This window comes from Mobula birostris, chromosome 11 (genome assembly GCF_030028105.1).
Source record: "Mobula birostris isolate sMobBir1 chromosome 11, sMobBir1.hap1, whole genome shotgun sequence".
Taxonomy (NCBI): Eukaryota; Metazoa; Chordata; class Chondrichthyes; order Myliobatiformes; family Myliobatidae; genus Mobula; species Mobula birostris.
In genome coordinates, this window is record NC_092380.1 from 94,906,351 (window position 1) to 94,933,969 (window position 27,619).

Below are 27,619 nucleotides of genomic sequence, written 5' to 3' on the forward strand. Positions count from 1 at the left end.
CACTCATATTGTCCTCACCATCATCAAGTTCCTTCTCATTGGTGAATACCAAAGAGAAGTATTCATTGAGGACTTCGCTCACCTCCACAGCCTCCAGGCACATCTTCCCACCTTTATCTCTAATCGGTCCTACCTTCACTCCTGTTATCCTTTTGTTCTTCACATTATTGCCTTGGGGTTTTCCTTTATCCTACTCACCAAGGCCTTCTCATGCCCCCTTCTTGTTCTGCCCCTCCTCAGCCCCTTCTTAAGCTCCTTTCTTGCGACCATATATTCCTCAATCTGATCCTTGCTTCCTAAACCTCATGTATGCTGCCTTCTTTCCACCTGACTAGATTCTCCACCTCACTTGTCACCCATGGTTCCTTCACCCTACCATTCTTTACCTTCCTCACCGGAACAAATTTATCCCTAACATCCTGCAAGAGATCCGTAAACGTCGACCACATGTCCATAGTACATTTCCCTGCAAAAACATCATCCCAATTCACACCTGCAAATTCTAGCCTTATAGCCTCATAATTTGCCCTTCCCTAATTAAAAATGTTCCTGTCCTCTCTGATTCTATCCTTTTCCATGATAATGTTAAAGGCCAGGGAGTGTTGGTCACCGTCCCCCAGATCCTCACCCACTGAGAGATCTGTGACCTGACCCGGTTTGTTACCTAATACTAGATCTAGTATGGCATTCCCCCAGTCAGCCTGTCAACATACTGTGACAGGAAACTGTCCTGGACACACTTAACAAACTCTGCCCCATCTAAACCATTGGAACTAATCAGGTGCCAATCAATATTAAGGAAGTTAAAGTCACCCATGATAACAACCTTGGTATTTTTGCACCTTTCCAAAATCTGCCTCCCAATCTGCTCCTTGGTATCTCCGCTGCTACCAGGTGGCCTATAGAATACTGCCAAATAGAGTAACTGATCCCTTCCTGTTCCTGACTTCTACACATACTGATTCAAAAGAGGATCCTGCTACATTACCCACCCTTTCTGTAGCTGTAATAGTATCCCTGACCAGTAATGCCACCCCTCCTCCCCTCCCCCCCGCCGATCCCTATTAAAGCACTGAAATCCAGGAATATTGAGAATCCTTTCCTGCCCGGTGCCAGCCAAGTCTTTGCAATGGCCACTACATCATAATTCCGTGTATGTTTCCAAGCTCTCAGTTCATCACCTTTGATCCTGATGCTTCTTGCATTGAAGTACACGCACTTTATCCCTTCTACCTTACTACCTTTACACCCTTTATTCTGCTTCTCTTTCTTCAAAGCCTCTTTATATGTTAGATTTGGCTTTACTCCATGCACTATACTTGCAGTTCTCGCATGACCTTTATCTTCCTCCACCTCACTATCTGCTCTAACACTCTGGTTCCCCTCCCCCTGCAAATCTAGTTTAAACCCCCTGGAGCAGCACTAGCAAACCTTCCCGCAAGGATGTTAGTCCCCCTCCAGTTCAGGTGCAACCCGTCCCGTCAGAACAGGTCCCATCTTCCCTGGAACAAGGCCCAATTGTCCAGAAACATGAAGCCCTCCCTCCTGCACCAACTCCTGAGCCACATATTTAGCTGCATTATCTACCTACTTCTAGCCTCACTAGCACATGGCACAGGTAGCAATCCTGATATTGCAACCCTGGAGGTCCTGTCCTTCAACTTTGCACCTAGCTCCCTAAATTCTCTTTGCAGAACCTCTATAATCTATAATTCTAATACGTTTTAAAGAATGTAAGAAAAAGCAGCAAGTGTCAGCCTTATGGCTCTTCGTCTGTTTCAGTACTTCATAAAACCAATGGAGATTTGAATATTAGCTTTAGATCCACTTTCTTTCCTCATACTCTTAAGCCTTTATCTGCCTACAGTCTAAAAACATTGTCTGTCTTGCTCTTGGATATGCATATAAGGGCTGAACATTTGTGCTCTCTAGGATAAAGAAATGGAAAGATGCACAATTCTCTCAGGAAAGGAATTTTTCCTCATTTCTTATTTAAGTGGGCTGGATTTTTCCACCTAGTGGAACTATGCTTACAGTTTCTAATTTGTTGAGCTCTTTATGATCTTGTATGTCTAGTGAAGTTTCTTCTCATTCTTTTTGACTTCAGAAGATGTTGGCCCCGATCTCATAGCCTAGGTTCATCCCTACATCAAAGCTGCATAAACACATGACCAGATTATCGTCACATTATAGATGATGGGACCTTGCTGTCTATCAGAAAAATTATTTCTCTATATTCCAACCGTGACTATGTTTCAACTGCTGTTCTTTTCTGCAGAGCTTTTCGGTGATCACATATTATATTTTCAGAAACCTTCTTTATTTGTATCTGTAATCTACATGGTAAAGAATGTTGTCTCTGACGTAATGCTGCTTCTCAATGAAGGATTCCTCCTAACGCTGTTGGAGTAAAATTGTCCCTGTAGTTTACTACATGAAGTACTTTAAACCAGGAGTCTAGGTGGTAAAAAGCAGTGCACCATGGAAGAAAGAGAAGGAGGAGGGACGCCAGAGGGAGGATGAGAAGTAATGAAGTGGGGAGCCAGAATGGGGAATTACAAAGAAGAGAAGGGGAGGTGGGAGAAATTACTGGAGAAATCGATGTTCGTGCTGTTGGGTTGGGAGCAGTCCAAAGGGAATATGAGATGTTGCTCCTCCAACTTGAGAGTTTTCTCATTGTGGCAGTAGAGGAAGACATAGACCAGTATGTCAGTATGGGAATGGGGAGCGGAAGTAAAATGGTTGGCCACCAGGAAATCCTCCCTGTTCCGGACAGAGCGAAGTTGCTCGACAAAGCCAAATATATGTTGGGACTCAGTGATGTAGAAGAGTTCACACCAGGAACACCTGAAGTGAAAATGTTGCCTGGAATTTAGTAGTGTTGAAGGAAAGAGGAACCTAGAAATAAATGTTCACCTGTTGCATCACACTGGCTAAATGAGTAGGACAGATTTCAATCATGAGTTGTGTATCATCACCACTGACTAAATTCCAATCATGACCAACGGTGATGTTCCCTGAAGGAAGGGTCATCTTTATCTCGCTGTTCTTTGTACATTATGGACAATGCAAAGAAAAAAATAGTATCTGGATTCAAGGTCAGGAAGAGAGGGAAATTAAAGGTCATGTATGTTAATAGTGATAAAATTATGTTTGCAGAGCTGGTCAAAATTAGTTGGTATGGGCTGCCGAAGAGTCTCATGTCGACTGTGCTTTGTTCCACTGATGCTGCCTGGCCTGCTGAGTTCCTTCAGTATTTTGTGTGTGTGCTTGGTATGGACTGACATAGTGTATTAGATAGAAAGTGGTTGATGCAATGCTTGTGAACTGCTAAAAAAATTAGATTGCTGTCCCTTTGGTGAAGAGTGTGATAGCTGTGGTGTATTGGCTGAGAAAACTTGCTGTGGTTTCAAATGAACATTTCTATAGCTTTGACAGAAAAAAAAATTGTTGCAGCTGTTTTATGCTGCCACTCGGCATCAATAATTCCATTAAGTGATTTTGAGAAGAGAGAGCCATTTTCCAGTTTCTATTTGATTGATACGAAAATTAAATTTATTGATTATTGGCAATGTAAATAATTGAGCACTGATCAACTAAACCCCTTAAAAGTCATGGAGTGGTTGTGACCCAGATTTCTGGTGCACCTACAGGGTATGGTTAGGATCCAATCCAAAATACAAATTCTTTCTTTTGATTTTATCCCAATTACAGGGGGAAAAATGATTTAGAGAGCTTGATTTATTAAATAACAGGAGGAAATCTAGCAAAGGACCATTTCTTAAAGCAGTGCAGCTCAGCAATATGAGGGATGATAAAGGGAAAAAAAAACAGATTATTTTCTGATACAAAATGAAGATACATACATAGAACAGCTCCCCTTAATTGAAAGCAAGACAATGTCATATTATAAGTGATACACAAAAAGAAAATGAACATATATACTGTATTGTAGTCAAAGCATAGCTACTGCAGCAAAACAGAGCTTTAGGAGTGCCATAAATCACTGATTATTTTATGGGACACAAATAAACCAAAGGATAAGAGTCTATAGCTCATGTCATCTGTGGAAAGCGTAATTCAGTATTTAATACATTTGGAATTGGTAAAGGTGACTATGACTTTTAAATTCATGTAATGATCCCATAGGTAAGGAAATGTTCCAAACCATATCTAAAGGACAGACTTTTAACAATCTTCTGAAATGGATTCTTCCCCCAGACTGTCAGGCCTCTGCACACCCTCTGCCACCACCCAGTACACATTATTTATGACAGAGCCAGTAACATCATATTGCTGGAGATTTAAATATGTGTCGTATATGCTTGTGCATCTGCAGAATATTTTTATTATCTGTTAATATTGTTGTGTTAATATTACTTAATGTGCTGCATGCAATATATGTACTGTATTTTGCATTGTGGTCCCAGGGGAAAGTTGTTTTGTTTAGCAGTGTACATGCATACTGTTGAATGACAGTACATTTGAACTCGAACTTGGGCAAACCAGTCAAGAGCATTACTGATCAAAGTTAAAGGGAGACCTTTCCTGTGTCATCTATAACCAAAGAATAAATAATATAAAATAAACCATTTCCCTGAGAATGGTTGTTAAAAGATTGATGGTACCACCAGGCACCTTATCGTTAGGATGTACAGTGCTGTTCAAAAATCTTAGGGACATAGATATAGCCAGAGTGCCTAAGACCTTTGCACAGTATTGTAGTAATTTTATTTATTACATTCTACTACTGCTGCTGCAAAAAAGAAAAAAAATCAAGACATACGTGAGTCATGATATATCTGATTCTGATGTAGGCTGTGGTTGTGGACTGAAGGTGGGAATTGGGCAGGGAGAAGAGATTCATGGTTGAGTGGAAGTACCAGAGAGACATTCTGTAATGAACAATAAATGAATTGTTTCTAATCAAATGACCTGGCATCTCTGGGCTGAGTGAGTTTGCACACGTGCCACCCCACCCCCATGCCTGGCGTTCCTTCTCTGTCACCTGTCCTACACCGCTTTCATGGCATTCCATCCTTGCCATTCCCAACTTCCTTCACTCCTGCTAGATTACAAACTCACTCGCAGCTCCACATTGACAAACATGGTATTGTGCAAAAGCCTTAGGCACCCTAGCTACGTATATCTGCCTAAGACTTTTGCACAGTACTATATGTGTTAAGATTTGCTTTTATCAGCAGTGGGTCTCACTATTGCAGTTGGTTCTAGTGAGACTCCCTAAGTATTTAACAATGCTCGAGATTCCTACAGAATCAAAAATAATGAAGAGCAATATTGCCGGAAACTAAATTGTTCTGATTTTTAATAAATGGTTTGTGAAATAGAAAACACCTCAGGTACTAGTCTATGGATTAATTAAATTTAATACATAAATACTATCTACTTGAATATTGCAGAGAAAAGACACTGGAAGTGCAGAACAGATTCCGAAGGCTGATTGATAAGTTTGTGGCCTAAGATGGAAGTAGTCAATTTTAGAAAACCAGGCACGTTTATTTTTCAACATAGTCCCCTCCTACATTTACACACTTAGTCCAGTGGTCATGGAGCATATGGATCCCTTCTTTGTAGAAGTCAGCATCTTGGACCTCCAGAAAGTGGTCCACAGCAGGGGTGATTGATAAGTTTGTGGCCTAAGGTAGGAAATGAGTTATACAGCTCTCATTACAGTTCAGCTCTTTGAGTGATTATGCAGAAAGTTTGAAGTTAGTTACTCATCTCTTTCTACCTTAGGCCACGAACTTATCAATCACCCCTGCTGCAGACCACTTTCTGGAGGTCCAAGACGCCGACTTCTACAAAGAAGGGATCCGTATGCTCCACGACTGCTGGACTAAGTGTGTAAATGTAGGAGGGTTGCAAAATAAATGTGCAAGGTTTTCTAAAATTGACTTCTTCTACCTTAGGCCATGAACTTATCAATCACCCCTCATATATAGTCATGAAGAGATAAATAATCCATTTTAATCTTCTTGAGATAACACAAAGGGAGATGTTTACAATGTTGATCCATGGTCATTAAATATATTGATAAGTTACAGACAGAGGTGGCTGCACAGAATAACTCTCTGAGCGAGTTCTCATTGTAAAGTAAAAATGAGTACTGCTTGCAGTTAAGCTGCCAGGTGGCTACCCATTCCATGTTCATATTTAAGAAAAACTGGAAATATAAATTGTGTAACTAGAAATTTTCATATCGATCAAATAGAAAGAGGAAAATGATTCTTTCTTCACAAAATCACTTAATGCAGTTGTTGATGCCGAGTATCAGTATAAAGCACACAGTTGTTTATTGATTCCAGTATGATGTACCTGCTCCTTTTCCAAAATATTGTACCTCTTCATCCTGCTGAATATCTGATTATTGGAAAATCACAACCATATATTTTGGAGAAAATTCAGGATGCACAAAATGGATTTTGCAAAGTTTGTGACCTTGGGATCATTATTTAGCAGGACACAAAATATCAACCTGTTAAGGATAGTTTGTGATCTTTCATTTGCCAGCTTCAACCACTTTAATTGTTTTGTAAAGCATATAATAGAGCAATATAATTAAGGTTGTTGGAGAATAAAATGTTGAAAATGTGAGAAAAATGAAATTAAAAACATGCTGGAAGCTCACAGCAATTCAGGATACATCTATGGAAAGAGAAATAAAGTTAAGGTTTCAGGTCACATAGTCTTATTAGAATGGAAAAGAGGACAGAGAAAGTTTAGCTAATCAAATCCATGGGCTACCAAATGTAAACATCTGTAATGTTTACCAAAAAGCAGGTATTTTCATTCACAAAGTCATTTACCACCACATTGCCAACTCTCAACACTCAGCAAAAAGAGCAATCAATTCTTCAAAGTCATTGCTGTTTTCCTAGAGCTTTGTTTTCTGCATGAGTTGTGACAAATTATACCTTTGGAGATGAACACATTTCAGATGTTTTCCTATTCAGTAGGAGGGTTATTGTCTTGATTTGTAGAACAATTCTTGCCAGCCTGTAGAGAGATATATGCACATAAAAGTAATGTATAACATGTCCAACAAACATACAAATAAAAGTATTGTTCCCTTACAGAACACATGACGTAAAAGAGAAGATGAGCAATTTCCTACAATTTGCAACATATTCATCGGCAGGGAATGACCAAGTTCGCTCCACTTTTCCACAAGATTCTGGCAGATCTTCCACCTCAGTTTTAGCTTGCAAATAATATTAATAGCTGTGCTCTCTATTTTAAGTACCAGTGACTTTTTTAGCTTATCACTTCATTCAGTCGACATCATCAGACACTGCTTATTAAAATGCATCAAGGTACCTTCATTACAATATTAAAAGCATATGAATGTTAACTTGTTTCAGTTTTGTTTTCTTGAGAGCAGCTTCAAATTTATACCACGTCCTCTCAACTTATGTATCCATACTCTTTCAATATAATTGCTTTATCATTTACCTGCAACAGTGAAAATGCGTGTACATTCAATATCACAAATTATTTTCTTACAACATGAGGGAAGTCACCTTAGCTGAAGAGTCTATTCCAGCTCACAGAGCAATGCCACTTTCCACAACCTTTTCCTGTAATCTACTCTCCCAACATTCCCATCAACTGCCCCCCCGATTCCACCAATGTCCGCACACCAGGGAAAATTTCAATGGCCAGATTGCCTATCAACTTGCACGATTTGAAATTGTTGGAGGAAAATGGTCACAGGAAGAACATGCAAACTTCACGCAAACAGCACTCTGGAGATGACAGAAAGCACTGTGGGAAAACAGCCATCAATGCATTATGGAAAGTTGTGCCCCTGCCATTGCTCAGTTTCCTATCTCCATCCCAACCCGTGCTCTGCAAATCAGTTTTCACAGATCTTTGTCAAAATCTCTTCTTGACCTTCTTTGATTCCAGCAAAAACAATCATACTTTCTCTCATCTAGTGAAAGAGTGAAGGAAAAAACATGGAAATCTTATGTGAAAAACAATTTGACACATACCAATGGAAATCTTATTTTCTTTTTCTGAATTTTTGAGTTAAGGTACCCTTTATATCCAAATTGATTTTCTTTAAATAGTTTTTTTTGACATGAATATCGATTGGAAGCTGGACTAATTGATGACCTAGATGAATCAGAATCAGATTTATTATCACTGACCTATATGGCGTTAAGTTTGCTGTTTGGCGCAGCATTACAGTGCAAAGACATACAATTACTATAAATTATGAGGTTGTGTTCAAGGGTTCATGGACTGTTCAGAAATCTGATGGTGGAGTGGATGAAGCTGCTTCTGAATCACCTTCAGGCTACTGTACCTCTCCCTGATGGCATTAACGAGAAGAGGGCATACTCTGGATATCTAAGTCTTCTTAGTGATGAATACTGCCTACTTGAGACACTGTTCCTTAAAGGTGTTCTCAATAGTGGGAAGGGTTGTGTCCATGATGAAGCTGGCTGTGTCTACAACTCTCTGCAGCCTCTTGCAACCCTGTACAATAGACCCTCCATTCCAGGACGCGATGCAATCAGTCAGAATGTTCTCCACCATACAGTTGTAAGAGTCTTTGGTGATATATCAGATCTCCTCAAACTCCTAAAGAAGTAGAGCCAGTGGTATACCTTCTTCATGATTACATGTCACATTGATATATTGATTTTTGCATGTGAGGTTGTGATGAACTTCATCATCTTCTCCAAATATAATAAACAAAGCTTGGGCCCAAATGGAAATCTACAGCTGGTATGTAAATTAAGATGACACGATAATAGAATATTGAAATTATGTTGCGCTGTTGGGCAGGTTGTATTTCTGTTTCATTGATCTGCTCAAAAACTGCTTGCCTTCTCAAATGGATGCAAAATATCCTTCAGCACTGTTTGAAAAAGAGTAGTGTGGTTTCCTGATGTCCTGGACAACACTGATCGTTCAACCATCGTCATTAAACAATTATCTAGTCATTTATCTAAAGACTGCTTGTGGGATTTTGTTATACATACACTAGATTGGATGGGACATGCCAACAATTTCTGCACTTTAAAAGTAACTCATCGGCTGTGAACTGGTAACAAACTGATGATGTGAAAGGTGATAAAAGTTCTTTCAATTTATTGATGAGGTAATGTTTTATGCACATATGTTTTATAACTAGACTTTAACTATTTACAACTGATTAGCATTTTATTTCAGAAAATTTCAGAGTGGAAACATTACATCTCAGAATTTGCTGAGCAGCATCCATTTCCTGCACTGTGCTCAGATAACTCCTTTGTCACCCATTTTTCTTAAGTGTAAGAGGAAAAGAACCATGTGTGTTGTAATGGAAATCTGAAACTGATGGGCCACTTTACAATAACTGCTGCAGATCGCAGATTTCAAAATAAAGGCATGTTTTAAATCGTGCATATGTGAATCCAATGCCAGACAGAGTGGCCAGGTTCATCATTGCTTCTCTGCATCCAGACACCCTTTCCAATGTCTTTGCTTGGGATTGTATCCCTCTCCTTCCTTCCTGGTCCCACTCTTTCCAAGTCACTTCCAATCCAATGAAAGTAATTTTGATCCAAGTTATCACTGAAGATAATAGAGGGAGCCTTCAATTTCCTTGTCTGGGACTGTGTGACGCCTACTGATAGTTGGAAAAGGTTCGGAGGATCTTGAACACAACAGGTTCTGCTAAATGCTGGAAATCCAGAGCAACATACCAGATTCAAGATTCAATATTGTTTAATGCCATTTCCAGTACACAAGTGTAAAGGGGAACAAAATAATTGTTACTCTGGATCTGATGGCAGTGAGACAAATAGTCCATGCACAGGGTGGGTGGGTTCTTTATGATGTAACTGGCCCTTCTCCAGCGTGTTTCTGTATATGTGTCCTTGATGGACTAGAGGCTGGTGTTGATGCATTGGACAGTATTAACTACCCATTGTAGAGCTTTCCTGTCTGCCAGAGTGCAGTTTTCGTACCATGCAATGATGTAGCTTGTTAAGGTGCTCTCTAATGTTCACCTGTAGAATGACGTGATCCAGTTCCCTTCATCTTCTTCAGAAAAGAGAGGCTCTAGTGAGCCTTCCTGAATGTGCAGAATGTGTTCTGGGACCATGAGAGGTTGTGTGAGATATGCACTCCCAGGAGTTTGAAACTGTTTATAAATTCCACTGCCGTGCCACTGATGTAAAGAAGGGTGTGAGTGGTGCAAATTCTCCTGAATGCTGAGGAAGAGGTTCTTTGTCTGGCACCAGGCCTTGAGCTCTTCCATCTCCTCTCTGCAAACAGTCTCATTGTTATTGTTGATGAACCCCACCACTGCCATGTCAGTGGCAAACTTGAAAATGTGACTGCTTGTAGGTTTGGTCATGCAGTCATATGGGAGCAAAGTGTACTGCAATGGGCTGAAGGAACTAAGCAGATCAAGCAGCATCTATGGAAAGTAGTAAGCATTTGCCTTTTCAGGCCAAGACGCTTCATCAGAGCTTGAAAGGAAGGATGAAGAAGACAAAATAAGATGAAGAGGGGTGTGGGTGGAAGGGAAAGATTACGAGCTTGCAGAAGGTAGGTGAAACCAGGAGAGGGGCAAGGGTAGTGGTTGGGAGAGGGACAGGAAGTAAGAAGCTAGAAGAGGTAAAATGCTGAAGAAGAAGGAAGCCTGTAGAAGGGGTCAGTGGGCCATGGGAGAAAAGGAAGAAGGAGGGGAACCAAAGGAGGTGATGAGCAGGTGATAAGAAGAGAATGGGTAAGATGGGAGACAGAATGGGTTATGAAAAAAGAGAGAAGGAAGAAAGGGTAGAGAAACTATCAGAAGTTAGAGAAATCAATGGTCTTGCCTTTGTGTTGGAAGCTATTCAGAGGAAATATCAGTATCAGAATCAGAATCAGGTTTATTATCACCGGCATGTGTCATGAAATGTGTTAACTTACAAGGTATTGCTTCACCAATTTTAGTGCTGCCTTATCGTGGCAGTAGAGGAGGCCATTGACTTGGAATATTTGCCTTATGAGCTGAGAATTCCATTAAGCTAGCTCACATATAAGAAGCAATCTACAAAACATCTCTCTGGTTTACAGTTTTTGATTTTTACAAACTTCACCATTTACAATTACTCCTTTACATCATATGACATTTCTATTTCACATTTCTTTTCACAGCACAGTGCATTTGCATTCGTGCTATTTCTCCCAGCTCTCAAAGTAATTTCACTGCCTCTGAGCATGACTTTCCAGCATCCGTGATGATTTTCTATCCCTACACACACGCACCAATGCAGACACACTCTAAAATGAAGCAATACTCATATTTATGAGTCAAATTCAGTGGGCTCTCTGTTGTCTTATTGCAACAATTCCATTTTATAGTCCAATTCTCATTCCTAAACCTCGAAGTATTACTGATTTTGCATTACATCATTTTGTATTCAACCTACATTTTATCAATTCCTATTTCATATGACTGTCAAGCAGAAAAACAGCCAGCCATTTTATTTGCTTGTCATTTTATGTCAACTATATATGAGGGGACATGAAAATTTTGCCTGCAAGGGAGATTTAAGTCATTGATTCTATTATTTAGGGCTACTATATTATGCTAATTACTTTAAGGCAAAGGACATGTCTCTGTGCAATATTTACAAATGTAAATGCAGATCACATCATCAAAACTTATTGAATAGTATGTCATTTTCATGTTGCCTTAGGTAGATCCTGTAATTGAGTTTGAGAAGTCAGTCCCCAAGATCTCTACTATGCAGGTCAATTACTGTTCTTTGTCAGCTGAAAGTGATTTATTAGTCTGACTGAATAGGTAGGTTGCCCTAGATTCTGTCTACTATCTAAACTCTTCACCCATGGCACCTGTCCATCTGAACTGATCCTTTCTAGATCTATTGTATCCCTTGAGTTGGTCCTCAGCTCCTGAGAGTTTCGCAGTCAACAAGGAATTTCAGGGTATGAATATCCACATTTTGGATGCTAAGACCCTGTCCAATGGCCGTTGAGAACTCAATGCCATCAAAGTCTTTTGGCACTCATCATAATGGTTCTAAGAGTCATTGTATCATTTCTTAATGCATGTATGCATTTCTAAATGACAATAAAAGAGGACTGAGTGTTCTCATAATCTAAGAATCAAAAAGAAAATTAAAACTGTTCAACTCAGTGGGCCAGGCGGCATCTATGGAATCAAGTAACAGGCAATATTTCAGGCCAAGCCCCTTGATCGGGACTGATGAAGGGTTTCAGCCTGAAATGTCGACTGTTTACTCTTTTCCATAGATGCTGCCTGGCGTGCTGAATTCCTCCAGCGTTTTGTGGTGCATTACTTTGATTTCCAGCCTCTGCAGATTTTCTCTTGTTTGTTAAAACTATTCAAGTTGATTTTAAATATATAAAAAGTACGAAAATAAACAAATTACAAATGCTAGAAATTCATAAAAATGAAAGAAAACAAGCAAACTTTTCTTTACCTTTTTGTGGTGTCTGTGACCTTGTTATGTGAGTGAGGGCTTATGCCAGTTATTAGCTTAATGGTAAGGCCACTTATAGAGCAGAGGGTCAGCCACAGCAGCATCTGACCTTAAGCTCATCTTAGACCTTTAGATTTGACCACCTTTGTGGAGTCTGTGATGTGCCCAGCAACAAGTGGATGATAGTTAACAGTTCTCTCAGGAATTAAACATAAACCTGCTATGGTTCAATCAGATTTTTAAAAAATGAAACTAAACCATTCAGTAGAAACTACATAACTCAGCCAATAGTAAGTTCCTTCCAAACCATTTGTGAATATTTTTCAATCTCAGAGTATGTTTAGGATAAAGTCCACAACTGTTGGTAGGTGCCCATTTAAAGTAAGCATGTAGGAGCAGGAATGTCATGTTGCAAATAAAGAGCTTTGCTGAGGGTACACCTTGAGTATCATGTGAAGTTTTGATCTCAGTATTTGAGAAAATGTCTTTCTGCTCTGGAGAAGTTGATGAGACAGGTTCCTAGGCTGGTGCAGGACAAACTTATGAGGCAAAATCAAGCCAATTAGACATATGTTCTCTGTATTTTAGAAGACTGAAAGAATCTCACAGAAATTGACCAAAATCTATAGAAATGGACAAAATAGCTAGAGATTAGGTGTTCTAAATGGCCAGGAATTCCAGAACCAAGGACCATTGAGTACAGATAAGGCGAAAGACATTTAAGACTGTCATAAGGAGAAATTTAGGTGTGTTGAACTGATGGAATTCTTTATCAAAGAAACCAGTTGAAGTCAAGTTATAAACTACATTCCAGAAGCAGCTGGTATTCTTTATTCAGGTCATGATTAATCAGGCACATGGAGAGAAGGCTGGAGCAAGGTAGTGAATTTGATTGATTGACTGTGATCCTATTGAATGACGCAGGGTCAGAATGCTTCTATATGATGGCCAGCTATACATCATTCTCCAGATTGAATAAAGTATAATTGCTTGATAAGTGAATTAAAATAGCTCCAAATGAAGGTTTCCAAACTACAATTTTATTCAATATAGGTGACCCCCATACTATGGTTCCAAGTTCAAAGTTCAAAATAAATTTATTATCAAAGTACGTGTATGTCACCAAAAACCACCCGATGATTCCTTTTCTTGTAGGCAGTCAAGGTAGAACTAAGCAATACAATGAAAAGATACCATACTAACAAACACTGACAATCAATGTGCAGAAGAAGTCAAACAGTGCAAATAAAAAAGAAAGAAAGAATAATCAATCAATCAATAAATAAATGATACTCAGAACTTAAGTGATGGAGTCCTTGAAATTGAGATCACAGGTTGTGGAATCAGTTCAGTATTGAGGTGAGGTCGTAGAGGTGATGGAACTTCACTCTTACACAAATTATTGCCAAACTTGAGGTATAAAGTAAAATTCATGCTCATGAAAATTATATAGAAACATAGAAAACCTACAGCACAATACAGGCCCTTCAGCCCACAATGCTGTGCCAAACACGTACTTACTTTAGAAATTACCTAGGGTTACCCATAACCCTCTATTTTTCTCAGCTCCATCTACCTACCCAAGAGTCTCTTAAAAGACCCTATAGTATCTGCCTCTACCGCCGTTGGCGGAAGCCCATTCCACACACTTACCACTCTGCGTAAAATACATACCCCTAACATCTCCTCTGTACCGACTTCCAAGCAACTTAAAACTGTGTCCTCTTGTGTTAGCCATTTCAGCCCTGGGGAAAAGCCTCTGACTATCCACACGATCAATGCCTCCCATCATCTTATACACCTCTATCAGGTCACCTCTCATCCTCCGCTGCTCCAAGGAGAAAAGGACGAGTTCACTTAACTTGGCAGGAAGGAACTTGGAAGTATAAATTGGGAACAGATATTCTCAGTCTGCTCTAAGTCATTCCTACAATCGCCAAGGTCCTCTTCAGTAGTAAATACTGAAGCAAAGTATTCATTAAGTACCTCCGTTACCTCCTCCGGTTCCATACACTCTTTTCCATTGTCACACTTGATTGGTCCTATTCTCTCACATCTTAGCCTCTTGCTCTTCACGTACTTGTAGAATGCTTTGGGGTTTTCCTTAATCCTGCTTGCCAAAGCCTTCTCATGGCCTCTTCTGGCTCTTCTAATGTCATTCTTAAGCTCCTTCCTGCTAGCCTTGTGAAGGGCAGATCGTGTCTAACAAACCTGTTAGAGTTCTTTGAGGAGGTGACCGGGCATATAGATGAGGGTAGTGCAGTGGATGTGATCTATATGGATTTTAGTAAGGCATTTGACAAGATTCCACACGGTAGGCTTATTCAGAAAGTTAGAAGGCATGGGATCCAGGGAAGTTTGGCCAGGTGGATTCAGAATTGGCTTGCCTGCAGAAGGCAGAGGGTGGTGGTGGAGGGAGTACATTCAGATTGGAGGATTGTGACTAGTGGTGTCCCACAAGGATCTGTTCTGGGACCTCTACTTTTTGTGATTTTTATTAATGACCTGGATGTGGGGGTAGAAGGGTGGGTTGGCAAGTTTGCAGACAACACAAAGGTTGGTGGTGTTGTAGATAGTGTAGAGGATTGTCAAAGATTGCAGAGAAACATTGATAGGATGCAGAAGTGGGCTGAGAAGTGGCAGATGGAGTTCAACCCGGAGAAGTGTGAGGTGGTACACTTTGGAAGGACAAACTCCAAGGCAGAGTACAAAGTAAATGGCAGGATACTTGGTAGTGTGGAGGAGCAGAGGGACCTCGGGGTACATGTCCACTGATCCCTGAAAGTTGCCTCACAGGTGGATAGAGTAGTTAAGAAAGCTTATGGGGTGTTAGCTTTCATAAGTCGAGGGATAGAGTTTAAGAGTCGCGATGTAATGATGCAGCTCTATAAAACTCTGGTTAGGCCACACTTGGAGTACTGTGTCCATTTCTGGTCACCTCACTATAGGAAGGATGTGGAAGTATTGGAAAGGGTACAGAGGAGATTACCAGGATGCTGCCTGGTTTAGAAAGTATGCATTATGATCAGAGATTAGGGGAGCTAGGGCTTTACTCTTTGGAGAGAAGGAGGATGAGAGGAGACATGATAGAGGTGTACAAGATAATAAGAGGAATAAATAGAGTGGATAGCCAGCGCCTCTTCCCCAGGGCACCACTGCTCAATACAAGAGGACATGGTTTTAAGGTAAGGGGTGGGAAGTTCAAGAGGGATATTAGAGGAAGGTTTTTTACTCAGAGAGTGGTTGGTGCGTGGAATGCACTGCCTGAGTCAGTGGTGGAGGCAGATACACTAGTGAAATTTAAGAGACTACTAGACAAGCATATGGAGGAATCTAAGGTGGGGGCTTATATGAGAGGCAGGGTTTGAGGGTTGGCACAACATTGTGGGCCGAAGGGCCTGTACTGTGCTGTACTATTCTATGTTCTATGTTCTCTAGCGTCCAGTCATTTTTCTCCTCTCCCTTTTCTCTTTTTCCTATCCCTATTCAGGCTTCCCTCTTACCACTTTTCCTTATCTGTCCGTAACTTCCCTCTGATGCCCCTCCTCCTTCTTTTGCTCCCATGATCCATTGTCCTCTCATATCAGATTCCTCCTTCAGCCCTTTAGCTCTTCCACCTATTATCTTCCAGCTTCTATACTTCAGCCCCATCTTCCACACACCAATTTCCCCTCTCATCTGGTTTAACTTATAACTTTCCAGCTTCTATGCTTTTCATCCCCCCTCCACAACACACTCACCTTGACCCTCACCTAGTTTAACTTATCACCTGCCTGCTTGCACTCCTTCTCCTCCCCCCACTTTCTTATTCTGACTTCTTCCGCTCTGAAATGTCAAATGTTTATTCCTCTTTATAGATGCTGCCTGATCTGCTGAGTTCCTCCGGCATTTTGTGTGTGTTACTCAAGATTTCCAATATCTGCAGAACCTCTGCTGCTTATGAGTTACGTGTGATGTTTCTTTTGCCTCTGGAAGTAAAACTTGATGATAATTGTTTTAAAATGCAAAACAAAAAGCAATGCGTGTCACATCATTGTTCAATAGCATTTATCTGACTTTTCTGCATCTGCTTGTCCATGATCTTACAACAGTGAAGAGAAATGTGAAAAGCAATAATCTTTTCATTATGAAATGCAAACTTTGGGGATTTCATGGTAATAACCTTTATCTCCCAGAAATACTGAACTCATTTGCCTGGTCGTAAGAGTAATTATTCCAATAATGATAGTTTGTGATAAAGGTCAAATCTTAAAAACAGATACCATTTTGTTGCACCTGGGAGTAGATATTTAAAGGTTCTGTAAAGGTCACAGATATGGTAATAGACTTGGTATTAATTCAGGAAAATATTGGAAGAGTGTTATTCATTTTATTTCTTCAGTATTGATATATAGTTTGTTTAGCTTGCCATAGACTAATCTCTAACCTTTAATTTCCCATTGCATGGAGGTGGGAAGAAAAGAAAATCAGAAATAATAAAAACAATGGTCTCCTAGTTGTTTTTCTTTCACTGGGTGAACAATTAAGAAGTTGGAATCCATTAAAATACCGTCTGTTAAATTACACTGGCAGGTTTACTTGATATTTAATCCAAGTTATGCTGTGCTTACCTTGTGCAAACTGCAATCCATTAAATCCTGATCGTTGCTCTTTATGGCCTCAGTGGGGTCCGGCTCTTTATTTTGTAAATTGGTATTTTCAGTCTGGGAGACATCCAGGAGCTGAAAGAAATGTATTTTTATTTTGAGATATAGCACGGTAACAGGCCATTCTGGCTCAATGAGCCTGCACTGCTCAATTACACTAACCCTTGTAGTTTGCTCTTCTCGTATGCAGCGAGAAAAACATCTCCCATATTCTGAGATTTTTTGTGATTATTAGACTATGATCAATATTGATTCCCTTCAGGTTTCCTTTCTTGCGGTTGATTGCTGAGTAGGTGATCTGTTGATTATTTTGTGTGTTGGTGGGGGGGTGTAGTTGGGGATTTGGTGCTCCTGTCGCTGTTCTTTTCTGCGAATCAGGGGGTCGTGGATTGTTATGCATAGAGGATTATTGATTGTTTTTGTTGCTGTTTTTTTTGCTGCGGGTGAGAGGGGGATTTTTGGGATATGTGAGCTTTGTTTCTTTTCTTTTTCATGCCGGTTGGGGGAGAGGAGTTGATGTCTTTCCTTTCATCATCATCCATGGTCTTTCTGCGTTTAATGACTACCTTGGAGTAGACAAATATCAAAGTTGCGTTACACATGCATACTTTGACAAGAAAGTGAACCTTTGCACCTTTGACCTTTAATCTGTATATCTTTGAAATGGGGTGGCAACCTTAGCACACAGAGGAAGCCCGTGCTGTCCTGGGGTGAATGTAAAAACTCCTTATAGACAGCAGTGAAATTGAACCTGGGTCATGTGTTCTAGTGTTATTCTAACCACTATGTTATTGTACTCCAAACTGGGGAAGAAGCATTCAATATTCATCAGCACATTCTAATGTGAACAGTTGTTTGGTTTGTGGTAAAATAGAATTAAATCTACAGAGGGAAAAGCATAATTTTATTTATCCTTTAGGCATAAGCACATTTTTTCACTCTATTAACAGATATAATTAGCTGTTCAACTGCACAGACATCAGAAGAAAACCTTTTCCCTTAAACCAGTGAAGTAATGATAAAGAAGAAATAGGCAACTTCAGAAGGGTCACTTACTCGTTGGAAGTCACGGCTATGGAAATTGCATTTTTATGAGAGTTATATAGGAAATCTTAACAGACCTTGTAGCTAATTCATTATAAACTATTCATTTAGGAAATCATGGACTATGATCAAATTTTATTGTTTTTGGCACAAAATATCAAAATAGAATTCTTTTTATAATAAAATGCAGAGCACTGTAGAGAACAGTTTTTATATTTAGATGCTGGGATTAGAACAAAAGAAATCTTTCCAAGCTGACAGTCATCTCAGCAACTATCCTGAGTAATGTGGAAGAAAACTCGATCAAATATCAAGTGCACAAGATACTTTCCTGTTTTAAGGTTCAACATTTGTGCTTTACAAACGACTCAGCCCGTCTAGCTAGAGACATCCCATGAAACATAACAGCCCAAAGCATACTATCGTTCTTGTACATGGACATAAACGAAGGTATTCAACAAGACTAAGGCACATTAAGAATACTTATTATAATCACTATGGTGGACACGCACATGTGCTTGTAAGTTTTCTGATGTAATCAATCTTATCACTGAGTTTGCTTGGTATCTACATGAATTTCAGTCCTCTGATCAGAATTTTTTTGCATTAATTAACATTGCAGGAGATGGGCGCTTTCTCGGAGCGGAATTGTTTAAATGTTTGGTAGATCTGGATTTTAATCCCACCATCACAGTCTATTTACGCCATGACAATTTGATTAATTCAATTTTTGAATCTGCAACCTCCTCATTGCTCCCCATGGACATATTGGAAAGCTTTCTATCGACCCCCTCACTCCCCCACTACCCAACAAGCCAATCCAATCCCTAATGGTTACTTATCTGGTCACTAGGCCATCAGCCTACTTAATTATCCATGCAGTGCTGCTGTGCAACTAGTTTAAACCTGGCCCACTGAGTTATATATTTTTTTTCACTTTCCCTCCTTAATGGTATTGGTATCTCCTGGGTGCCCCATTTTCCTCACACTTTCCAAAGGTGTGGGCTGTAGGCTAGAACTTCATCTAATGGGTCAAAGAAATCGAGGGGTGGTCTTATAGAGACGTATAAAATTATGAGGGGCATCGATAGGGTGAATGCACACAGTGCGTAGGTGAGTGGTAGATACCTGGGGGATCGAAGCAGTAGTTATTAAAGTGGGGATTAATGCAGAATGGTTGCTTGATACTTATCATAGGTTATGGGCTGAAGGACTCATTCTTAACAGTGTGATTTCATGATTTTAATGTTTCTAGGTCATGCTGTTCTTGGCTGAGGAAATTGAAGCTATTCAAACAAACAGATCACTGACATTCTCGAAGCTACAATATACTAGAACTGAATTATATGCCTGAAGAACTCTTTTATCGCACTCATTTGAGTGCAATTTCTGTAATTTTTCATTATGACATATTCAGATACCTTTGCGGAGGAAATGATTTCATTTCTTAGATAGAGTCCTGAAGCAATTCTGTCAGCTGGGGGCCACTCATTTCAAGAACAATAACAACAATACAGAAAACTTGTATTTATATTGTGCTTTCTTCAGCTTAAAATATATCAAGCAACTTTTCAGCATTTTATCCATCAAAACTTGACGGTGAGCCACATAGGGTGATGGAAAGGTATGATCAAGTGTCTGGTCATAGAGGCAGGTTTAAAATAGCATTTTAGGGGAAGAGAGTCAGAGAGATTGGTGAGAGTTCCAGAGCTAAGCCCTCAGGCTGGTGAAGGCAAGTTAGTCAATAGTACTTGGATTACAATGTGCAGGAGATCAAAACTGGAGGAGTGCAAAGATCCTAGAGTAATGTAGGGTCAGAGGAGGTTACAGAGAAATGAATAATTTAAAAGTAAGGGTAAGAATTTTAAAACTAGGGTATTGCTAGATTGAAATTTTGTTGTAGATCAGTGAGTACCAATGCGATGGTGCACATTAGGTTAAGTTTTGATGAGTTTAAGGTTATGAATGGTTTCGGCTCTGGGAAGATTTGTTATTGGATGGGGTCAGATGGGTTCTTCATAGTCTTTCTCAGTCACCTAAGGCCTGAGTCCCAAACACCAAGGTAAGATCTGAATCTGTCATTAGCCTATGAGGCTTTGGAGTCATCAGTCTAATAATCAGTAAGACCTGGTTGTGGATATCAGTGGATAAGTCAGAGTAGAAACAGAGATGAGTAAAATTACAGAGCAATTTTGGTCATTTCCATTTTGTTGGCCATATAAGGTCATACGTTTAGTCCCAGGTCAGATAGGCTGTGTTAGCCTTTGAAAATAGGGGAAGGAAAGATATCAGTGATAAGAGAATGTAATTTATGTCGAAGACAGAAGATATTGGTTCAGAATTTGCAACGATGTCAATGGTGGAGCTATTGGCGTTCAGTGTTGAAATGGAGAGTATCTGGAGTTAGATGCTGGTCTAGATGTTACTCCCATTGATTTCTTGATCAAGTATCCTCCTGTATAATCAACTGGGTCAGTGAATTAGCCACATCCTCGACTACATACGGGTTGTTCTTCTAATAAAACTAAAGCTCCTTTTCCAACTTTGAGCAATTATGGCCCATGGATTCCCAAGAGCCAGTGGGGGTGTTGCAATTTTTTCCAAGACACTGAGCAAGTTCTTCCACCTTTTCCTCCAACCGCCTGAGAATCACTTCCCATGACAAATCAGTTTTGAGACTATTCATAGGGATCATGCAAAATTCATGTGATGCTGATAAAGTGAGTGTGCTGCCTCTAAAACCAATCACCAACGCACTCTTTCAGTGGAAGAATCTTCAGACTTACAGCGGCCTCATTCCAGAAAACTCAGAACTAACCTGAAAGCAAGTCAGTCTCAATCCCGAATAACTACTTAGACCTCCGCTTACTCTTGGCATTTTCTCACCATACGTTCTCCTTTTTCTCTCTATATCTTCTTTAGTCACAATGACAATTCCCAGCTCTTTGTAGATCTGCTCTCAAGGTGTGTAACTACAATGGCTCTTCCCTCATTTTATTCTGCATGGTGGGAATTACAGGCCTGCATCTTCAGGCCTCCATGATCTATTAATTATCAAAAGAATATTGTTGAGCATGGGTATAATCTTTGCAGGTTATAACAATTTAACACCATGCTCTGGTACTTATTAACAAGCATTAACAGAAGCACTTGTAGATATACTGGTGTTAATCATTTTTAAGGTTCATTCGGAGTATTAATTACTGTGATTAAAATACTTACCATTTGCTTCACATCCAATGAAGTCCAGTTAGGGTTGAAATGTTGGATTTGAATGGCTTCAAGCCTGCAATCATTAATAGTGCTGGGTTGACTGAAGTGTATGTCATTTGTTTCACTGGTTAGCATGGTCATTTTTAGCATGGTTGCAATAGAAAGGTCTTTCAACCAATTAAATAGAAGTTCTGTATCAACGATGTTTAGGCAACACAATTATGTGCGATTGCACAATTTTTAAAATTTAATATCTGGAAAAACAACTATCAAGAAGGTAAGGCAGCAGCTATATTTCATTTGGAATTTGAGGAGATATGGTTTGTCACCAAAAACACTGGAATAATTCTACAGATATACTGTACAGAGCATTCTGATTGGCTGCATCACCATCTGGTATAAGGGTAGCTACTGCATAGAATCTAAGTAAGTTGCAGAGAGTTGTAAAATCAGTCAGCTCCATCATACGTACTAGCCTCTGTAGAATCCAAGATATCTTCAAGGAGCAGTGCCTTAGCAAGGCGGCATCCATTATTAAGGACTTGTACCACCCAGGACATGCCCTCTTTTCATTGTTACTGCCAGGAAGGAGGGACAGGAGCCTAAAGACACACACACAGCGATTCCGGAACAGCTTCTTCCCCTCTGCCAACTGATTTCTAAATGGACATTAAACCCTTGAATACTACCTCAATACTTTTATTTACTTGTTTATTTATTTTTTTAAATTTTATTATTATTATTATTTTTCTCTCTGCTAGATTATGTATTGCATTTAATTGCTGCTGCTAAGATAACAAATTTCACGTCACATGCAGTGATAATAAACCTGATTCTGATTCTGATTTTGCACTACATATTTTAACAACTACTTAATATATATAATTGCTGTAACTCATTTTTTTCTACATTTGTCATGTATTCCATTGTACTGCTGCTGCAAAGTTAACAAATTTCACGACATATACCATTGATATTAAGCCTAATTCTGATTCTGATCCACTATTCATATTTTCTTAAGAAAATGGTTTGCCCTCAACTCAGTAGAATTTATCACATCCCTTCACATCTAGACATCTCAACTAAATTTGTTAAGGAGTTACTATCAAAGTTATAAACTGCCTTCATTGTTTATTCATATCTGTAATCTTTAATAAACAAATAAACATTAACCATCCATTAGGATCAGTCTGCTGAAATCCTTGCTTAAGTGAATGATATTCTGGCCTTGAATGTAAGCGATATACAAAAGAGTGCTGGATGTGAGCTGTTTGTTAAATTGATGAAGATTCTTACATAGATACTATGTGCCCATATCTGAACTGTACAATATGCAGAAAGCTTGTTTCAGGCCTACCATTATAAAAATTTGTCAGCAGTTGACAGCAACATATAACTGATAACTTGCCATATCAATTAAGCTAAAATACCACCCTGGTGTAAATCATTATATACTCCACTTTAGATATGCAAATATGATGTCAATAGGGCTCAAAAGCTGTTCACAACAGCTTCCTGAAGCCGTCATGGCTTTCATGCCTAACTTAAACATTTATATCACAAAGCACAGGCTTATTGAGAAGTTTATATCAAGACAACCTCTGTTTAAACACCAGTTTTTGAAGTTGCTTAAATGCCAGGGCAGCTTATGTCATGAAGCATTATCCTTTCAGGAGACTTTGTGATTGGTTAAATGAGAAAGGCAGGAAAATTTTCAAAGAGAAATATCATTTTTTGATGTTTTTTGATGTTTTGGAGAATTCCAGTTATATTAGGATTACTACATTAGGATTCCAGGCAGTGAGTTACTCGCTGCACAATACCTAGCATCTGACCTTCTCATGTAGCCACAGCATCTACAGTATGTGGCATTTAAGTTCCTGATCAACTTCAATGTTCAAGATGGGAATGCCAATGTCTGAATAAGTGTTTGGAATTCTTCGTAAAAAAAACTGGTGAAAGTCTGTGTGTGTTAATTTTAAATAAAGAGAAACTATCAGAAGAGAATGAGCCAAAGTTAAATTGAGTGTGTCTTCTAGATTTTGCTCTGGGCATATGCCAGAAACACGATAAAACAAATAATACATGGAAACTTGAACTATTTATGTCTCTGAATGCCAAGCAGGTGTTTTATACATATCATGTAACTGATGTATACAATCATATACATTTTTAAAAGAATTTTAAGTGATACAGTATAAATTCAATTTATAGGTCATAAGGAAAGACTGAATAGGAAAGAAAGAAGACAAGATAGCGGCTATACTTTATTAGGAGTTTGAAGAGATTTGGTATGTCAACAAATACACTCAAAAACTTCTATAGTTGTACTATGGAGAGCATTCTGACAGGCTGCATCACCGTCCGATATGGAGGGGCTGCTGCACAGGACCGAGAAATGCTGCAGATGGTTGTAAATCTAGCCAGCTCCATCTTGGGCACTAGCCTACAAACTACCCAGGACATCTTTAGGGACCAGTGTCTCAGAGAGGCAGCATCCATTATTAAGGACCACCAGCACCCAGGGCATGCCCTTTTCTCACTGTTACCATCAGGTAGGAGATACAGAAGCCTGAAGGCACACACTCAGCGATTCAGGAACAGCTTCTTCCCCTCTGCCATCCAATTCCTAAATGGACATTGAAGCTTTGGACACTACCTCACTTTATTAATATACAATATTTCTGTTTTTGCACATTTTTATATCTATTCAATATACGTAATTTATTTACCTGTTTATTTATTATTATGTTTTATTTTATTTATTATTATTATTATTATTATTATTATTATTATTTCTTTTTTCTTCTCTCTCTGCTAGATTATGTATTGCATTGAACTGCTGCTGCTAAGTTAACAAATTTCACGTCACATGCCGGTGATAATAAACCTGATTCTGATTCTGAATAGGTTAGGACTTTATTCCTTAGAAAGTAGAAGATTGAGAGGAGATTTGATAGAGGTATAGAAAATTATGAGGGGTAAAGGCAAGCAGGCTTTTTCCAGCAACACACATCAAAGTTGCTGGTGAACGCAGCAGGCCAGGCAGCATCTGTAGGAAGAGGTGCAGTCGACATTTCAGTTAGTCCTGACGAAGGGTCTCGGCCTTCATGGAGTCACAGGAAGAACGCGCAAGCTCCACTTGGATAAAACGGTCCTTTTAAATGAAAATCTTGAAGAAGATATCTTCCAAAGGTGATTCAAATTCATTTACCTGAAGCCTATTTCCATTATGTATAGATCTGACATTTTTCCACAATACTTCACTTAAGCTTAATGGAGAATTAAGCCGGTGTTTAGTCTTCATATAAGTTTATGACAACATGACCATTACAATGTGGATAGACTGGCAGATAGAAAACATAGAGGAAAATAATAAAGAGTAAATTCCAAATGTTAATAAGAGAAATATGAATTTGAAGTTTATTGTGTGAAACTGCTCCCAGGACATGCTATTAAATTTCTGCCTTTGTCAAGGTCAGATTTATAATAATGTGAAATAAGAGGAGTTCTCTAGAAATTAGATAGGAATACTAAACTTAATTTGAATGATTAACTCATACCTATACATCCATGTTTATTCATTCTAACTGTTGAGAATAAATGTGTTTTAAGTTGTGTTTAAACTCCAAACACAAACTTCCAGTCATTAGTGTCACAATGCTGTGTACCTGCTAGCCGATGCCAGGTACAGGATAAACAACCAGGCTCTAGCCCTAAAGTACACTCTCCACCAGTGTCATACCACACTACTGTCTTCAGGAAAGGGAGTGTGTCCCCTACTTTTCAGATTTTGATCATAATAATTAGGACTGCTAGTGTCCTTTGTTTCATGGAATCTTGGTTAACCCTTTCCATGCCAGAAACAATGATTCGAATAGAGTGTTTCACTATACACCTCCAAGACAGGTCAGTTAAGTCTATCAAAAGCAGAGGTGGAGGCATATACTTCAGGATCAATCCCTAATTGTGTAATAATGTGGCAGTGCTGTCCCAATCCTGTTCGCCAGAATCGGAATACCTTGTGATCACGTGTCATCTATTTTATCTGCCATGGGAGACTTCAGCGATTATTTTGGTAACAGTTTGCATTCCACCTAAGGTCAATGTCAAATAAGCTCTAGACAAATTGAGTGATGTAATCAACAGGCATGAATCAAATGATCTCCCATCATTTTGGGAGATCTTAACCAGGCTAGCTTGAAAATGTTACTAAATAATTATTGTCAACAAATCACTTATGGTGCCAGAGGAAGCAAAACACTGGACCACTGCTATACTAAAATCACCAATGCCTACCATGCAATTCCATGCCCATGCTTCAGAAAGTCTGATCACCTGGCTGTACTTCTACTCCCTGATGATAGTCAGAGACTGAAGACTGTAGCACCAGTAGTGACGACCAAGAAGGTATGGACAAAGGAAGCACAGAAGCACCTACAGGACTGCTTTGAATCTGTTGACTGGACTGTATTCAGAGATTCATCTTCAAGTCTAGATGAGTATGTCGCATTTGTCACCAAATTCATTTAAAACCCATGTGGGTGAGTTGGTGGCTATGAAAATTGACTATACATTCCCAAACCAAAAGCTATGGATGAACCAGGAGGTTCATAGTCTGTTGAGGGCTAGATCTGTGGCATTTAAGTCTGGAGACCCAGTTCTGTACAAGGAAACCAGGTATGACTTGCAGAGCGTTATTTCAAGAGCTAAGAGAGGTTAGAGGTGGCATTGTATGCACATCAACTCTGGCAGGGTTTGCAAGACATTACTTCCTACAAAGCAAAACCCAATGTTATGAATGGCAGTGATGCTTCACTCCCAGATGAGATCTAGGTCTTTGATGCTTGCTTTGAAAGAGAGAATAAAACTACAGCTAGAAGGATCCATGCAACTTTCAGTGACCCTGTGATCTCTGTCTTGGAGGCCAATGTCAGGTTGTCTTTCAGGAGGCTGAACTCTTGCAAGGTTCAGGCCCAGATGGAGTACCCGGTAAGGTTCTGAAAACTCATTTTAACCAACTAGCAGGGTCATTCAAAGACATTTCTCATTGCTAAGGTTGGAAGATCCCACCTGCTTCACAGAAGCAACAATTATACCAGTTCACAAGAAGAGATGTGTGAACTGCCTTAATGACTGTCATCCAGTAGCACTCACATCTACAGTGATGAAATGCTTTGAGAGGTTTTTATGTTTAGAATCAACTCCTGTCTCAGCAAGGACCGGAACCCACTGCACTTTGCCTATCCCCACAATATTTCTACAGTAGACATGATCTCATTGGCTTTCCACCCATTCTTGGATCACCTGGGCAATAGAAATACCTATGTCATGATACTGTTTATAGATTACAGCTCAGTGTTTTACACAATCATTCCTACAGTCCTGGTTGAAAAGCTACAGAATCTGGACTTCTGCACCTCCCTCTACAATTGGATCCTTGACTTCCTAACCAGAAGCCCACAACCTGTGCGGATTGCTGACAACCAACACTGGCCCACCACAGTGTGTTTAGCTCTCTGCTATCCTCTCTCTACAACCATGACTGTGTGGCTAGGCATAGCTCAAATGCCATCTGCATTGTAAATCTGCTAATGATACAACCATTGTTGGCGAAATCTCAGGTGGCGGTGAGAAGGCGTACAGGAGTGAGATATACCAGTTAGCTGAATGGTGTCATAGCAATAACCTTGCACTCAACTTTAGTAAGAGCAAGGAGCTGATTGTGGACTTCAGAAAGGAGAGAAGGAAGGAACACAAACCAATCTTCATAGAGGGATCAGAAGTGGAGAGAGTACGCAATTTCCTGGGTGATTAAGGAGATTTGGTTTGTCACCTGAAACCCTTGAAACTTTTGCAGATGTACCATGAAGAGCATTCTGACTGGCTACATCACCATCTGATACTGTGGGGTGGTGGGGGAGCTACTACACAGGATTTAAGAAAGTTGCAGAAAGATGTAAAATTAGTCAGCTCTATCATAGTAGAGACTCTGTAGTAGCCTCTGTAGTATCCAAGACATCATCAAGGAGCAGTGCATTGGGATGGCAGTGTCCATCATTAAGGGCTCCAACCACCCAGGACATGCCCTCTTCTCAATGTTACCATCAGGAAGGAGGTATAGGAGCCTGAAGGCACACACTCAGCGACATAGAAACAGCTTCTTCCCCTCTGCCATCTGATTTCTAAATAGACATTGAACCCATGAACACTTCCTCACTACTTTTTTTTATTTATTTC

At 39.6% G+C, this 27,619-nt stretch overlaps 1 protein-coding gene across 5 annotated transcripts in view; it reads right to left on the reverse strand.

Annotated features, from left to right (window-relative positions):
• LOC140205260 (leucine zipper protein 2-like) overlaps nucleotides 1–27,619 on the reverse strand; it is a 562,336-nt gene that overhangs the window by 19,495 nt on the left and 515,222 nt on the right. For all 5 annotated transcript variants that reach the window (XM_072272727.1, XM_072272728.1, XM_072272726.1 and 2 more), the window contains 2 exons: nucleotides 17,087–17,197; nucleotides 6,936–7,017 (listed from right to left, as the gene is read on the reverse strand). In XM_072272727.1, coding sequence (XP_072128828.1) covers nucleotides 6,967–7,017; nucleotides 17,087–17,197 — 162 coding nt within the window. In that variant the 3' untranslated portion in view covers nucleotides 6,936–6,966. The remainder of the gene's footprint in view (nucleotides 1–6,935; nucleotides 7,018–17,086; nucleotides 17,198–27,619) is intronic.